Below are 18,074 nucleotides of genomic sequence, written 5' to 3' on the forward strand. Positions count from 1 at the left end.
TTATATACAGAACAGTGACATTTATTTTCCACGACCAGGAGGATTAGGAGCCTCATCAACCAGGTAAACACGGATGTGTCAGCTCCGATACTCCACTTCCGACTACTTCATTTTGACCTGATGAACACACCAGCGTGCCCTTTGATTCGCGCAGAAGCTAAACTAGAGTCGACCGAGCTGAAAATGAGAGGTCAAGCTCTTTCCATCCTCCAACACAAGCTGCTACTGCAGATGGAAAAATAACTCAGCACACATCCCCTGAAGGGAAAACAGATGCACATAGAGGAAATTCCCCCGTTTGGCCTGCGAAAACAGGCTCATCAAAGTCTGAGCGCGCCGCTTCTCTGAGGGGGGGTGGTCTGCAAACGGGCGATCCCGGCCGGGCACGAAGCTGCCCGTAGGGAAGGCGTGGAAATGGAAAAGAGGCACGGAAGTCACGGACGGATGCTTGCTTCAGCTGACCTCCAGCTTGATGTTGCCCGTTCACATGCGTGTGTGCACACTGTGACTTTGCTCCGCTTGAAAGGACAAACAACTCGAAACAGCTCCCCCTCTAGATACTCGTAAAATTGCTGGCATGAAAGCAGTAGAATGGTCAATAGTCGGATTCATTTCTCTGCAGGCTGTCATTCTCCGCGTAGATTCAGTCACCATGGAAACGAGTATCAAAACACCGACTAATTAGCTTGAAGAGTTCTATCAGGGCAACGCAGAAAGCGTTGTGTTATTGTTTTTACACACAATTACTGGAGTAAACATTTTCTGTAGCTTTTACTTGAGTCGACCTTTTTAATTAGTGCTGCCGTTTCTGGAAAATGTTTCTAAAATGTTCTTGTTTGCAAAAGTTCTAATCAAAGTGCGAAAATGTAACTTGAAGATGAATACATTAAATGCTTCCTACATTTACTTGTACATATTCTAAAAGTCAAAATTGACAAAGAACCTCTTGCAGCAGTCAAGAAAGCTCATTACTGCCACCCTGTGGGAATATCTGAGTACTGCACTATTCTCGTACTATGCTTGTACTGTCAATGTGATATTTATGCAAAAAGATATTTACTAAAAACAGTGGTTTCAATATTCTTTCAAAAAACTTTTATTGAACAATTGTCATCACTTTGTCCGTGATACAGTACCAAAGTTGGATGACCGAGCGCTTGGTGTCCTATTTGGGAATATATACATACGGTGGAGACAAGAATTAAATAACAATGTTCAATAACATTCAGATAGATCCTATATAGTAACAATTAAAAAAAAAAGTGAACCAACCCTCAACACTTCCATCGGTAAACAAACCAAACAATCCAAAGAATGTGTGCTTGGTTGGACAAGACTTAATTAATGAAGCAAATGTTTAGGTTGGCTCGGAACCAAACGAGTAGTGTTTACTTGTGATGCCGGGACGCACCGGAGACAAACATTTGGCACATGTAATGGCCCCTGAAAGACCATTTTCGACAATCAGCCCCATCTCATTACTGCATTTCTTAGTAGAAGTGGATCCAAATGCTTTCATGAACTTAAGCAGGCTTTCACAATAAGTTGACACACTGATGAGCGGATGAGTACAGTGATGCCCTTAAGACTGGGTGACCACATTTTGTTAGACCGATTAACCGAACAAGAAATCATTTTTAGCACCCCACACATTTGGATGGAATTTGTATTTGTTAAAGGGTAAGTTGTGTTACAGATGTGGGGGGAAAAAGTCCATTTTTTTTAATGTTTTTTTTTTTTTTTACTTTGAAACAGGAGTTGAAGTCAACACATATTTTTGTACTATGGGAACTTGAACATCTAGAGCAAGAGTCCATTATTAGACATACCAAGAGCTTGTTATAACAGTTCCTGAAAAAATGCAATGAAAACAAATAACTGTTATCCAAATTTGTTTGTTGTGTGGCTTTAGAAAACTTGAGACAATTTCTAAAAAGAATTCTTGATAAACCAAACTATCTTAGTATATCTTATCACCTTTTGACATTTTTAACAATATGTTCATGTTGTGAATAATTTGGACTTAATGCTAACTAAAATTGTGTACAGGCTATGCAAAATTCAGCCCCAAAGTTATGAATATGTGATTTGTAAATATGAAAAAAAAAGCCCAGGTTATGAATAATTTGTCAATGATTTCAACTCAAATTGAGTTCAGGTTATGAGTAATTTGGCCTTTGCAGTTCATCAAAACGTTTTAAGATGATCAATGACTTATGTGTTCAGGTTAAGAATAGGCTTGGACTTTAAATCATAATGAGTAGTGCTTATGAATAATTGGGGGGGGTAAATTGGAACTCAATATTTGCCACAGTTATGAATAGTGTCATTGGGGTCGACTGCACAGGGATAACGTGGAAAATGAAAAAAAAGATTTCAAATAAAAACGGATGCGACAAGAAGGCAAGCGAGTGATTCTGGTCAATTACTGAAGTCATTGTAATGACTGACACCTTTGATGAAGAAGTAAAATCAAACAAAGGAAAGCAAAAAAAAAAAAAACCGGGAAAAGAAAAATCAACAGCTAGTTGTGATCTTTTTCAACTGTGTTTAAGAGCAGTGGTGTTAGGTCATACTCCAATATGACGTGTATGACATCAGAGACCTTCAGGACCCCCCCACGGGAGGGCCTCAGTGGTCACCTGCTGGGAGCTTCACCTGATGGCCACAAGGGGGCGGCAGAGGATGTGGATGCAGTGTGGATACCACCAGAGGATGTCCAGATAAGGCTTGAGTCATGAGACAGTCAGGGAGCAGTGTTTGTTTGTGTGTGTGTGTGTGTGTGTGTTTCACAGCAGTGCTTTGACCAGGTACAACCTTTCCCCGTGCTCGCTGGTGAAGATGGGAGCTTTCTTGTAGTGCTCCACCAGCTCCTCCATGGAAGTGAACCTGCGCTGGCCGATGCCGTAGACTCCGTCGCACAGCTGCACTTTAAAGTGCTTGTTCTTGCCCGGCGCTTTCAGAGACACTGAGAAGTCACTGGGCTGAAAAGCAAAAAGAGTTATTCCGGTGACATTCACGCTAAATTATTTGCGACAAGGTCATATTTATTTTTATTCATTTTTTTTTTTTTTTTTGCGGAGCTAAAAGTCTGTGGCATCATCTGACCACCGTGTAGTATTTTCCATGGACGATGGATGACTCAAAGCACGCAAGTGCACTCTCCGGGACCACAAGGATGAGTCAGGATTTGCTTTTTAAGCACGCTTTCCCCAGGAGACGACATTTCCAAACTCACTTTTTTGTGTGCGTTTATCTATTTACCTGTTTGTAGCCATGTTTACTCATAAAGTGCGTCTTCGTTTAAAAAAAATAAAAAAATCACTGTAACCGAAAGCAACACGAGGCAATAAACAAATTTCAAAATAAAAACGGATTTCAGGAATGACGCTACATCACTCTGAGACGGCGTCTTTAGACTCACCGACGACTCGCTGTCTCGTACGAGGAAGTCGCCGTCGTCGCCTCTCTCGTTAAGGATGCGCTCGGCCTGGTGTCGGGTGATGTTGCCGTAGTACCAGTCCCTCCCGGCGAACCGGCCCGACCGCGCCGCCGCCACGCGGCGGTTGCGCGGCGACACGGCCGTGGAGGACGGTGGGCCGGGTCGCTCGTCCAGCACCATCACATAGTTTTTAGGAACCAAGCCCACCGTGCCACGCGAGTTCTTACAGCGCCACCACTCAGGGTCGTTCTCCGGCTTCTCCATCACCTCCATGACCTCGCCCTTCTCAAAATTGAGCTCCTCTTCCGTGACGGAGCTGAAGGGGTAGAGGGTCTGCACTAGGTCCAGCACGCCGCCGGCGCTCCCGTTGGCCAGCATGGTCCCTTGAGTGCTGTATATCCGTGACGAATCCCCCTCCCCTCTGTCATCTGGCCCTACCATCTCCTCCTGCACGTAATTGGAAGGGAACCAGCCCACACGTCCCGCCTGGGTGCCTCGCCACCACCCGTCGTTGCACTTCTCCATCACCACCACCCGGGAGCCCTTCATCAAGGTCAGCTCGTCATCCCTCCCTGCCGTGTAGCTAAACTTGACCACAGCGGGGATGTTGAGGTCGTTGATTCTCTCCGCGGCCCCTCCGCCGCCGCCGCCACCTCCTCCCATTCCCCCGACGGGGCCGCTACCGTTGGAGGGATATTCCGTGTCGGAGCTCGGGGTCGGCGAAGTATCGCGGGCACTCGTTTTCCTCTTTGTTTTTCCCAAACCTGCAACGGGAATGAAACGAGGGTCGTGACCATTACAGCGTGAAGATTACATTCCAGGCAGCCCCTTAAAATAGGTGAAAATCTGCAATATAGATTTCTCCTTTAAGTACAGTTTTATCCTTTCTGAGTCTTTAAATGCATTTAAAATTGCGATCATCTTTTATTCATATTTCTGAAACCCATTCCATCTCAGTTCTTTCCACCCGACTTGTTGCGGAGCCAACGCAAGCCAAGAAAAAGGCCTTTACGCTTTGAACTCTCCGAAGCCACTTAAGAACCGGTGTACCGTGCCAAAGCAGGTTTCAAGCCTCTCCATCGGAGCGCTCTTAGCTCGTCATGGCAACGAGAAAAGGGCAGGTCAGCGTTCCTCAGGGAAAAGAGGAGGAGCCCCAAGAAAAGGATACTTGACATCTTGAGAAAACCTGAGCGCTGGAGGATCGATTGATCGATTCTCCACAACACCCCGCCGGGTGCACTTTTCCCCCCTCTCCCACATACCATCACATTCTGTGCATTCTGTGGAGTCGTGACATGAGCATGCGCATCCAATGCTAATCAAAAGGCTGAAAATAGACAGTCAGGGAGGGTAAAGTGGAGCAGGCACCAAGGGCCCAGGACAGACTGCTTCATCCGAAATCAAAGCTATGATTTCCCCACTTGACGGAGACAGGGTGTATTGGAATGGTACGTTTACAGAACCACAAGCTAGCTAAAATGGGGGTGTTATTTGTTTTGCAACTATGTCAAACGCGTTAAAACGGATCTTTGAAAATGACTCAGAGTCCTGTAATTTATGTTGAACATCCTTTTTTTTCTTTAGACTGAAACCAGTATGAGCCTGGTACTCGCTTGTTACTAATAATATGACTGAATGATTGTTACCACAAACGTGTGCCCTTTGACACAGCCAGCACTGAACAATTCAATCCAACAAAGTACCGTATTTTCCGGACTATTAATCGCTCCGGAATATAAATCACACCTTCCATAATATGCATAATAAAGAAGATAAAGACATATATAAGTTGCACCGGGGTATAAGTCGCATTCTTGGGGATAATTTATTTGATAAAATCCAACACCAAGAACAGACACGTCATCTTGAAAGGCAATTTCAAATAAAAATAGAATAGAGGCAACAACAGGCTGAATACCCCTGGCCCAAACTATGAAAAAAAAACTGCGACTTATAGTCCGGAAAATACGGCAGGTCACATCTTGGAGGTTAAACTTTTCACCCCTTTCTTCTATTCCGTTTCACGTAGGAAGCTAGGAAACCCAATGGTACACAGATGTGAAGCTGTTTAGCATTAGCATTGCTAGCCCACAGTAAAGAAGTCGAGTAATGACACTAACAGGGCAGTTTAAGTGGAACAGTAACAGCTCCGTGTAGGCTAGGAGTAGTCAAGTGGGAAATCACGTGAGGTCTTCACTCGCATTTAAATTGACATCACGGACGATAAAACGGTTGCTCGGTTTTTACGGCAACATATATTTGCCAACTAAACAGTTCATCTGACGGTTGAGGCTTTTGTCAGCAAATCTTTTCGTTTGTGCACGCCTCGACAGCTAATCTTGCAGTTTGCCTACAGAGCCCCGGCGAAATGCCACAAAATGTCAACGCCGATTGCGGACCGGGCCCATTTGCATTGTTGGAAGTGTGGCGGGGTTCACGCAGAGTAGCATGAAACTCTGTTGGCGGGGGAGAAAAAAGACAAGGGCTCCCTTGGCAGATGGTACTCGCCAGCTGAAGACCAGAGCTGACAATGATGAGTCGTGGGATGGGAATCACAAGTAGATCATGTTTATGGATGACGCGGCACAAATCCTACATGTTTAGTAGTCTTACTTTAGTTGGACGGAGAGTTTTCTCCATTTGCTGCTTGTATAAGAAGCATCAAAGGTTCATTTTTTGTTTTCCTCAGAGGAAAACAAAAAAGCCACTTGCTGATTGAAATACACCTTGGCTCATTTTGGGTCATGCTGCTTGGTGCACTAGCGGTTAGAATTGCTTCGTCCACATTTCATCCAGTGGAACCACACCGGAAGGCTTCCACTCATTGAGGATCAATGTGCATTAGAGAACTCGTGTGGAAGAGCAACACATAACTGGTAGAAAATAGAAAGGTTAGATATAAGAAATAAAAAAAATAGAAAACCTATGATATATAGAGAAATAAAAGCAGGACTGGGCTGTATGGGAGATTGCTGCCTTAAGTTTGTGGAGCGGATTTTCTTTTTTAACTTAGATGTTTATTCTCTTTATTGATGAACTTTATCTTTAACATTTAGAAATACATGTATTATGTATTTTGTTTTTAATTATTTTTTGTTTTAAATAGATCCTATTATATGGTACAGGCATTCCTCTGCAACTGTTCTTTGTGTTGAATGCTAATAAGCATGTGGAATTAAGTTGGAATTAATAAGGTGTATAGTTAAGATTTTTTTTGGGTAAACTCTTTTTGAAGAGTTCCAATGCAAAAGCTCACATCTCCAATTCTTGTGGCTTCAGTCAAATGATCTTTATTTCTGGTTGTTTATCTATATTATAACATGCTTATATTTATAAACTTTGGGATATATTGTATCGTCTTGGTACTGACATTAGCAATTTCATGAGTAAAATGTGAGTAAAAAGAGGAATTGAAAAAAAAAAAAGGTAGATACAAAGTTGTACAATTACAGAGAAAGAGAAGCAGTGCAGAATCGAAAGTGAACGCACACGTGAACCAATTAACATATTCTACTCAAGTATGTGAGTATGTTCCATTAGCTCCTGACTTCACCTAATCAAGGATATGACCTCCACCGCAGCATAAGCTTGGGCTTTTAACATCCAGCCCAGTCGATAATGTTCTAATATAGGACAGTAGAGTAATTCATCATTCCAGCACATCCATTAGATGGACGCTTATCTTCCGTAATCAATCTAGGGACTGTCAGAAAAAAGAAAAGAAAAGAAAAAAAAGGCAGCTACAGTGTGGAGAAAAAAGGTTGATGTGGGGAGCAGTTTGGCTGGTAGGATGTAAAACAGCGGGGGACAAGGGGAGGGAGGATGGTGACAGGCCGTGCCACGCTGCCTGTCAAAACACCAGCAACGATTGTGGCTTGGGCTGATGCAAAACAATCACAATTCCAATGACAAAATCAGACCGAGAGTGCCAATCCAAACTGAAATATAAACTGTCTCATGAGGATTTGATTAAGATTGTTTATCTATAACAGAACCCACACATGGGGATTAAAATACTTCTAGGACAATCGTCCTTGGTCGGGAACGGGAAAAATCGGCACAGAATTCTTTTCCCCCACAAATAAAAGCCTCTCCCAACTATAAATAAATGGTCATTTTTGATACAGTATGGTATCAATTGTGTCTTATGAGGTGCCATATTACTCAGTCAGGGCAAAAAGAGGGAAGTCATGCGGCAAATGTCATAACAGATGTTTCTTTTCCTGCTTTTGTAATATTAATCAATAGTCATTCATTGATCCCTGTTTCCGTTTGAACGAGTTGCTATATAAAGTAAAGCAACTTGATCAGAGCTACTTTGTAAACAGAAGACACAGAAGAAGATCAAGTCGGGTTTCAGGTTGTTTTGAAGCAGAAGTGAAAGGCGTCAAAGATTTTGTAACTGTGTTATTTTGGGTAACACAAAATAGACACAGTGCATGAACACGTGAAAGCTGTGCTGACTGGGGATGGGCAAAATAATCCAAATCTCTTATGGCGAGTTGAACTCCATTCAGGCTGTGGGCAGCACAACTCCTCCGGGCAGCATTTTTTCGACTCAATAGGGCACTGGCATGGAAACAAGAGTCCAGGGAGACAGTCTTCCAATTAAAAGCTTGTTGTACACAGATTTCACTTCATGTTGTTTGTGCCAAACGTGCAGTGGGGATGGATACTAAGACATGCCCAGAAAAAAATCTCCTCAAAATCTTTGGTGTGCCACAAGTAAGGCTTGACGATAAAAAAAAAAAAAAGATTTTCGCTTTTTGAGCTTACTAGCAAAGCTAAATTAATACAAATGAATAAACACATTTAGAAAACATTCAAGTCAAAATTAAAATTCAACGCTATGGTGCAACTAACAGCAAATATCACAATATCGAGTATATAATGAATATTATTTAGATCTTATAGGCTTCTCTTGGCTGATGTGTAAAAGTAACACGTGTTTTTCTTTTTCTAAAAAAACAAAAACGAACTTATAAGCTTTAAAAGTATTTGAGAGGTGGGTGGAGACCATTTGATTGTGTATTATTTTCAGAATTTTCCTCCCAACAGTTTTTTTTTTTTATTAGCTTGCACGAATTAAAGGTCGAACTATTTTTATTCAAGATACTTGGCAGGCATTGCCCGGTTAATTGACAGCAAATTTTAGAATGCAACAGGAGACTGGCAAGGGCAGAATATTAGTAAGTGAAAGCCTCGAGTCATTTACCTAGCGTGTCCTTGATGTTCTTCACCAGTGAGCCTTTCTTCAGGCTGTTCTTGCGCTCTACGTAGTTGGACGGCACGTAGCCCGTCTGATTGGCGGTGTTGCGGACACGCCACCATGTTTTAGAGTCGTCCAGCAGGAACAGGCGCTCGTTTTTTCGAATGTCAAGTTCCTGGTCCTGCTGGGCTGTGTAGTCCCACTTGGCTACAACAATCACCTCCTCTGTCATCTTTCATGGAGTCCCCCTGTGGAAGGAAGAGAGGAATAGAGAGAGAGGGGGGGGGGGGTTTATAATTCTTATTCCTACTACTGAAAAAAATGCCAAGTGAATTACATCATTTAAATCAGCAAATGTTGTGGGAGATGATATGCCCTAAAGGGATTTGCAATTTGTCAAAAGGTTAAATTACATAATCTGGCAAAGTTTGTTGTAATATTAATTCCAATACCAACACTTGTATGAATCCCACCAAGTAGCAAAATCTCTAGTGGCTAACTGCTGTTAGCGTAGACACAAAAAAAAAAAAAAAACGCCATTTTTAAGAAATAAAGGCATAAAGAACGGCAAATGCAATAAAAATGTCTCCAGTTTAAGACAAAGCAGTTCCCTGAACACGAGTTGGCCTTTCTCAAATTGACTTCTAAGGGATTTAACAAGTCGGACAGTACAGCAGGGGTCGTGAGAGATTGTTGGAAGAAATGCATGCTGGGATATGGGAAGCTCCGTTTCTTTCCGTTTTGTGACGACTCGGGGAGTCTCATGGTATGAGAACCATCTGAACGATCAGGTTTATATTTAGCTCAGCAGTCGGTCAGAAGCCTCGCGTGGGGGGGGGGAATGCAATTATTCCAACGCACGCTTCTTATTTTCTGTTCTACAACTGAAGGCAACTCAAGTGTTTCGAACCACCGCTCAAGTGATTCTTCATGATACGGCTCGGGCCGGATTGGCGAACCGTATGAATGAGATACTAAATGGGGGAGCCAGCCGAGCTACCGCAAGAGAGAGTGATGGCTAAGGAGGAATGCAGCCGCACCAATTAGGTTACAGCAAAAGATCAGATCGTCTGTGGAAAGATCTTGGGGTGGACGGTAGCAGTCGGAAGGGAGCTTCGAGTTCCAAGCAACAAAAAAAAAAAAAAGGAGCGGTGACATCATCACATGAACATTTTGTAAGTGCTACAATGGAGAGACGACTGTGTCTCTGCTTGCAGTCACTAAAGCTAAACTTGATTGGAGAGAAGTTGCGCAACACAGCGTTAGGAAAGTCGGAATGGCTTTCAAAACAGAGATGCCACCCCGAACTGGGGCAACGAGGGCAGTGGAGAAGGGTGGCTTCCACAAAGCAGATGCAAACAAATGCTGGAGATGACCAAATTCAAGGAAAGAGAAATAGCAGAAGAGATTCTTCCATAAAACAGGAGTAAGGTATGCGAACAAGCTGCGGCCTCTGTCCGCCTCAGGCTACAGCTGCTGAATCACACCGAGTTGTTCTAATTTCCATTTTGTACTGCAATGATTCATCCTGCATGCTTGATTGAGCTGCTATGATCCTTGCGCAGGGATTTTATGTTGGATTTAGGCAAATATTGACCAGATTAAACATGGTCACTGCAGGAGTTACACATTTGGGCATCTGAAATTGATTTAAAGTGAATCTCATTTGATGATTCATAAATATCTGATCAAATGTGAGAGAAACCCCCTAACGAAGTTCATTCTACTGAGAATTGAAAGAGGGGGGGGGGAACATAGATGAGAGACAGGCAGCTGAACTGGAGGGGGGGGGGGGCTCTTTTAACACGGCACAAAGAGAAAAGGGACGTAAAAGAGGATTATAAAAAAAAAAAGAGTGGAGATGTTTAAAGGGAAAAAGATCTGGCAGAGCTTTCTGTGTTTGCCATTCAGGTCAAACACAAGGAGCATTCAGCCAATGGGAACTCATTGCCCCCCCCCCTGCTTCCACTTCATCCCACACAGTTTCAAGAGGGAAGCTGCTTTACTGGCAATAGGAGAACATTTGGAGTAAACTCAATGAACGTTGGAACGTGACGAAGCAGAGCCAGCAGCTCTCTTTGAGGCTCCACAATGTTAATCAGCCCAATGGTCCTGTTTAAAGACACTTGGCCCACTGAACACCTCCATGGTGTTTACAAGTAGAGCAGCAGCTGCTGCTGCTGCTGCGCCACATGACCATTAAAAGATATTGACTGGCGACTCTTTGAACAGTTTATCAACTTAACAAGCTTTCAATCTGTCGCCTCAACGCACGCACACACAATTTACTGGAGGCAGTTTGAACAGGAATGGATGAAAGGGGAAAACAGCAATTGATTGATTCTGTCAGTGTGAACTTGATTGCTGATATGATTGCGTTGAGACCAAACAGAGCGCAATACCTGGCTTCAACCAACAGAGGCGCTGCTGATTCAGTCTCTGACGGTTTATGGAGTGTCAGCTCGCCTCGTTCACAAAGCAGGACTAGGTTTAGGATAGATTATTGCGCTGCGCTTAACCCGCCAAGGGGATAAAAAAGGACTATTGCAATCCCAAACTGGGGCATCTTTTCTCATAAACCAGAGAGCCAACAAGTTTGGCAATGCAAAATATTACCTATAGTTCATAAATTAAAAAAAAAAAAAAAAGTCAATTTAAATGATCATCTGGGCATATTTTGCTTTTAGCTGTTCTAATAATCAATTTTTGCAGTGATTTGATGTTCTGCAAGGGTAATAAGCATCATTGCGCACAGTTTCCAATTAGCTATCGGCACTACTCATTTGTGAGAATGACAAAGCAAAAAACTGTGGAGGGCAACAAGGGCAAACGCGCTGCAAACGGCTAAACGCGACAAACGCACAAATGCTGCAAGCAAAACGGAAAAGATGCGGACAAAAATAAGACAAACGCAAAGGAACAGGCAAAACAAAAATGCTGCGTGTAAGGAATGTTGCAAACAACCAAATGGATTGATTCGAAAAAGAAAAATCAAACACATGAATGCAAAAAAAAACCTGAAGCAAAAACATTTAAATAAAAACGCTGCAAGCAAAAAAAAAAAAAAAAAAAGCTAAAACGACGCAACGTCATCTTTAGCGATGTCTTCATGAAATGCGTTTGAAAAGCCTCACTTCATTACCTCTAAATTCTGTAAAGTATTTCCACCTCTTTTTTTTTAATTGCTCCTCTGTGGACACAAGATAAAAAAAAGAATACTAAAAAAATAAACTAAATAAGCCCACGGACTCCACCCAAAAATAAGAATTGAGCATTAATGTAGCCAAAGACTTTAGTACAAATGTGTCATTGAGATAATAAAAAAATAAGAGTAGTAGTTATTGGAAAAGTGAATATCTGATGGTGCAGCACACACTTAAGTTTCGATTGACAGAAGATATTTATTCTGATTAGCCCTCGTCCCACGTTACAGCAATTTTTCACGTCACTTTCATTCCTCTCACTTTGGGCTCTCTCTCATCAGCATAGCCAACATTGTTGAGTGAATCTCCATAGCAACCATCACTGGGTGGTCTCGTTTTCAGCGACGGGGGGCATTACCAAAGAATGAGACTTTCAGTCACCCTCTGAGATTCGTAATATTCCTGCACTAAAAGCAAGTTTTAATTACACACACACATAGCTTAATTCCACTTTGATGGATTATTTTCATTTTTGTGGGGGGCTCCTTGATGCCCACTTTGTTCCCTTCCTAAACAGCGTAGTTCTTTTTCATCTCGGCTCTCGAAAAACACGTCTGTCTCTCCGGGGGCAGCTTGTTTCCCCGAAAGCTATCCTCTGCAAGCTGTGATCATTCGATTTTTGCGTCAGGTATAGCCGGAAGAAAGGTTGCTATTTTTATTTTCTCGCGCCCCAGTGTGATATTCATGTCCCCTGGCACAACAGCAAAAGAACAATGTTAAAAAAACTCAGGCAACACCATGCAACAACGGTGTGAATTGAGGAAAGAAGGAAAAAGGAAGCTTCGATGTGAGCTTGTTTCACAAAGGGAACAAGTTGCAGGGTGTATTTTTGAATAAAATAACATCTAGTCGAAGCCAAATAAGGGATACAATTAAAAATGCAATGAAAAAATAACTACTGAAAAAGAAAATATGGTCATGAAATTCGACTTATTTCTTTTTTTTTAGGAAAGTTCCTTACAAACCAAGTCTAATGTATTAATGAATACCGATGCCATCACCTTTCTGACACGGGCTGTATATTAAAATTATTTTTACAATGAAAATGCTCTTGCAAATTTATTAGCCGCAACAGGACTGCCAGCAACTTACACCAACGCAGTTTTGCTCATAACTTCAGTAAATACGGTATTGGTATGAAAGAAAAGGATGAATCATCTGGGAAAAAAAAAAAGTCATCCATTGGTAGCGTCTTAAAGCAAACCCCTCATCTTTGTGTCCCACCTCAACATTGGAGAATCACTAGTTCTCATTACATAGTGTGCCGGTATAGACAGAGTGTGACAGTGGACTTCATTTCATCCAAATTTCAAGTTCAGCCTCAGCTGTTGAGTGGGTGATGCAACACACCAAGCGGGAGAAGTGTGGATCTGTGCTCATGGCTTGCCGTAAAACTCTCGAGAACGACCGAGTGTGCATTGGAGGCCTGCAGCGAGTGTGGTTTTGTGTGTGTGTGTTCGTGTCTGAGCATGAGACCAAATACTGTTTGTGTGCCGTCTTGAATTCTCAGGAGAGCCCTGTGGCATTCAGAGCGATCCATCTCATAAATAAAGCAGGACTTCCTTCAGCTGCAGTCATCTTTGTGTGTGTGTCGAGAGAGGCGAAGGGGATGTGGTGGTGGATGGGGGGGGGGGTTGGATAGCCTATCATATTCCTTCATTCAACTCAGCACATCTCGCGACTAATGTCCTTGAGGACAAAATCAGAAGGCAATTGACCTAATCATCTTTACGAAGCGAAGACATTTTTCAGCCAATTGTAACAATTCATCAGAAACATCCATTAAGCGGGGAGACATAATTAACGGACTGCAGTTTGAATAATAAAAAAATGGTAAGGTAAAAATACAAATGTAAAACATACATAAAACCAGGAGGAGTCAGCAACATTGGCTCAATTTTATACCGCATTTTATATTTAGACTTTTTTCTCTACGACAAAAATAGTATTAAATAGGTCCAATGGAAAACGCTGACTACAATAACAATATTGTACAATATTCATTTGTGTATCTTAGCAAGTACATACCAAATGGTCTATATTTTGTTTGAGAAAACAATTTTGACATATATCTAAAAAAGAATACATTTTAGAGGTGCAAGTCCAATTCTACGCTGTCTGTCTCTGATACAAGCCCACATGTCTAGTTGCTACTTCCACACATCACCCATGAATAAACAGGGAGCCCTTCTTCTCGTATCTACATAGTATTGATGGGTGGGCAAACATCAATTGACTCCCCTCCATCAACCTACAGGGAAAAACTTTGAACAGATGTGAACTGGAGCGGGTAGCGGCGCGCCAACGCCATTTCACTGCCTCGGCAGGAGTGTAAGTAGACTGTTAATGAGGGCGAAGCTCAGAGGGAGGCATGTTAACATGGGCTACGAAGCTCTACGGGGAACCCGCTAGCATGGAGCGTTCGCTGAGATGCTGATCTAGACGAAGAAATGTTTGGCTGCCCGATTGACTGCTGGAAGTGGCAAAAGGGAGAGCGGTCGCTTAATCAAAAGAATTAGAGCATGAAGGGCTGCAGCATCTAATCCAAACAAGATGCTGGAATAAAACACCTCAAATATTTTCGTTACTCTGAAGTCACCAACAATTGGAGAAAACACCCAAAATGAATTGAAAATGGATTTTGATGATTGATTAATCATTTATAGCAGGGCTGTGCAAATCATCAAAATATAAGTACAATTATTATACAAAGTTGACCAAAAAAAAAAAGATTACTCATTTTGTTTGGTCAAAAAAAAAAAAACTTGCATAATAACTGTTTCAAATAAATATTTGGCTTTATCTAAGCTTTTTTTTTAATATTTCTAGATTGGACAACTTGAACTCAATAGTGAGAACAAATATTGGACAATGTACCAACAGGGCAAGCTACAAGAAGACGGTTGACTCACTTATCTTCATGCAATAGTGCTGGATCGTCTCGAGATCAAGGCAAACTTCACTTCACGTAGTATCACCAAAATTTTTTTTTTTTTCCAAGTGGATGATAAATCTTGGACACAAAGTATGGCAGGGGCCATTGATCGCCAGTTCTAAAAATGTAATTTATTGTACATTCAGAGAAGAAGTATTCAAACAATTCCTTTAAATCACTATCACATTACGATTTATCACCTCCGCTTCACCTCCCATACTATCGAGAGTTATGACATCAGAGATACAGGAACTGGCTTGACTCATTGCCATTTTTCTTCCTCGTTGGTTCCCCTCTCCGCTTTGGAAACCCAGAGCGGGATTAGGCCTGCTGCCTGGTGGTAGCGGTATGTGAGTTGACAGACTGTCACTTCAGTTTTTGGACCGCAAAATTAGGAACTCAACCCAAGTGGAGACCATGACAGACACGTACGGGGTCAAGGCCGGAACAAACACACTTAATGGACAAAGGGGAACTCTCAGCACAAAGAGCTTAACATGCTGACTCAAAACTGATTAGAAATAAATAAATAAGACAGATGCTAGCGGCAGCACAAATCCTCCTTCGCTTTCCTCACGATTGGTGCTCGAGCAGTGATCTCTATTGTTTTAGCAGCAAACACGCTCCGTTGAATGGTTACCCACTGGCCAGATTACAGTTGATTATAATAACAATGGGACGACCTTTATCTCACACCACCCAGTTGCCCATGTCGCCCGTGTGCCCATCTGTGCTCGCTCTTCATTAAACTCTGCTCGAGTAAGGACTTTAAATCTCACTTTCAACATTGAAACACAGATTCGTGGGATCATCTTTACTAGGATGTCTAACCAAATCAGATGTTGCAAAACTTTACAGGGCCCGATACAGGTGGATGTAAATGAATATAGTTAAAAGTTCAATTTGCTACTTTTCAGGAGGACAATGTCTGCATCAGTAGATATTCAAATTTCCAACTTTGGGTTGTTAGCTAAATTAGATGGTGAAATGTTTCCCATGTTTAAAACGGACCCAATGAAATAAACAGACTTATTCATGATATTCAAGATGAACCTGTCGATATTCTCTGTTTTGCCACAGTTGTTTCAAGACAATCGAAAATCAATTGCCGACGCGGCAGAATTTCATCAATCAAATAATTATTTAATGCCGAAAACGTCGACCGGTTAGGGGATCCCAGGTAGCCAACAATGGAACTGGTGTCTTTACATAATTGAAATAGTTGTATACAGGTATAGTATACCACACTAGGTATTGGTTTGCAATTTTCAAAGCTGTCAAAAGTGTCAAATGTGTAATGGACTAAGTTAGTTCACAGCAGTGACGGTTTTCAATGAAGAGGCAAGTTTGTTCAAAACATTCCTTGCCCTCTTTCGTCCGCTCACCTTCCACATACCTGACATTTCAAGTGAACCTTGTACCAGCACTACACCACCGGCCATACCGGAAGGGTGTGCCTGCAGAAAAGGTGGGCCTTGCAAACAGTACCTGTACCAAAACCAAAAGCTCTCCCTTCAAATTGATACATCACAGTAAAAACAATATGTCTGTCAGGCAGTAATCCCAAATCTGGACAGGTTGCAGTAGCCACGAAGACATGCAATCAAACAATGACAAGGTTCAGATTGCAACAATGACAAAACCCGAACATTAAAGTTGATCATATTGTTTTACTATAAGAATGTCGGGGCTGTAGTGTATAGGAAAACAGATGTGCAATTAGGCGCCCATTCAAGCTTAAAAAACACCTTCTGGATTTTTCCCACCACATTTATTAAAGCTCTTTCAGTTGATGAATTAAAGGTTATGGCTAAAAAAATGGATCATTCGGCCTATTTTGCACACAACGAGGCCAAATGTAGCGCAAGTGACGGAGACAGCACCGTTTCTGTCCGGACAAAGACCCTGCCTGCGTCAGAGCTTCCAAAGTGACGAGAGCACGCAGCCGTTTCGTCACAACTTTTACTGCCGTTTGCGATTCAAGCTTTTCGTCATTTAAAACGGCAAAATGGCTTTTAGAAGGTGAAAAGTCAACTTGCTTAACGATTCGAAGCTTACCTTAGTGTTGGCTTCAGGGAGAAACGGCGACACTCTCTTGACTGACTGACTGACTGACTGACTGCACGACCCCAGGAATAAGACGCCTGGCAAAAGTAACTTAATCAACCAACGGATGTTTAAGTACATTAAATGGCGTCTTCTGCAGTTTTTTGTGGAGGGGCGGTGAGTGGTGAAAATTGCCGACTGTTCTGTTCAAGCAATCCTCGCTTGTTTTTTCTGTCGCCGCCTTGAATGCAACCACCACCAGGAGCCTTCCACAGCGCATTCACGCGGAACAAGCTGGAAGAGGTGATGGCTACACTTCCGATGATGGTTTTCAAAATAAAAGCAGACTGAGCTGCGACTTTGAATTTTAATCTGAAGGTAGAATTAATTTCCGGTTTGAATCGACTTTTGGATGGCCGAATTTTATGGCGTCCTGGTGACGTCAAAACCCAGACTGGCACAGCACGCCGCTGACGAAGAGCGACATGTGGGGGATAATGTCGCCCTCTTGCCGATTACAGGAAGAAGTGTACGGAGCCCCGAAGGGACAGGGGATCAAAAGTGCCTAAATTAAATAAAAGAATACAAATTTGTGAATTTAAAGGTGTTTTTTTCCCCCGCGATTGAATATTTTCTTTCAAAATCATTGCTCAGCTTTTTTTTTGCACACGAGATTTGCAAATCAATAAAAATATAAATAATAATAATATTACTATTATCAATGAAAAGTATTACTATAAGTGCTGTCGAGCAATTAAAATAATTACCGTATTTATTCTAATTATCGCCCAGGGCGATCATTTTGATGAAGAAGAGGTTTTGTAATTTAGACACATTTTTTTATTGAATTACATACAATTGATAAAAAGTCACATAAACAGCCCTCAACAAACCATTCCAAGAATTCAAAACGAAATTGAGCCTTCTTCTGTTGACAGAAAATGTTTCAGCTCTAGTTGAGGTTCTTGGAAAAGGTGGACTTCTTCCACTGCTGCTCCTTGGATGTCCAGGGAGGCAAGGAGGTGTTCTCTCTGCAGTCCTTGCTTCATGCAGTGAGTGTTATGTGGTGTGAATTTCCAGCTGGAGGCAGCAAAGGTCTACAAAAAAAAAGCTCACACACAGCAAATCACTCGCGGTGGCAACTTCTAACAGGGAAAAGCCAAAAGTCTCTCCTTGTACAATAACTATTCTCACACACATTTTTTGCACTCTTATTCCTGCAACTTCACTGAAAGAAAT

General features: G+C 42.1%; 1 protein-coding gene across 1 annotated transcript; it reads right to left on the bottom strand.

Annotated features, from left to right (window-relative positions):
• Nucleotides 1-1,080: 1,080 nt before the first annotated feature.
• nck2a (NCK adaptor protein 2a) lies at nt 1,081-17,128 on the bottom strand. The gene is made up of 4 exons (XM_061287855.1): nt 16,848-17,128; nt 8,658-8,899; nt 3,425-4,206; nt 1,081-2,984 (listed from the first exon to the last, which is right to left on the bottom strand). Exons 2-4 carry the CDS (start codon nt 8,881-8,883, stop codon nt 2,790-2,792), a joined length of 1,203 nt encoding a protein of 400 aa, XP_061143839.1. The 5' UTR covers nt 8,884-8,899; nt 16,848-17,128; the 3' UTR covers nt 1,081-2,789.
• Nucleotides 17,129-18,074: the final 946 nt, after the last annotated feature.

Source organism: Syngnathus typhle, linkage group LG9 (assembly GCF_033458585.1).
Source record: "Syngnathus typhle isolate RoL2023-S1 ecotype Sweden linkage group LG9, RoL_Styp_1.0, whole genome shotgun sequence".
Lineage (NCBI taxonomy): Eukaryota > Metazoa > Chordata > Actinopteri > Syngnathiformes > Syngnathidae > Syngnathus > Syngnathus typhle.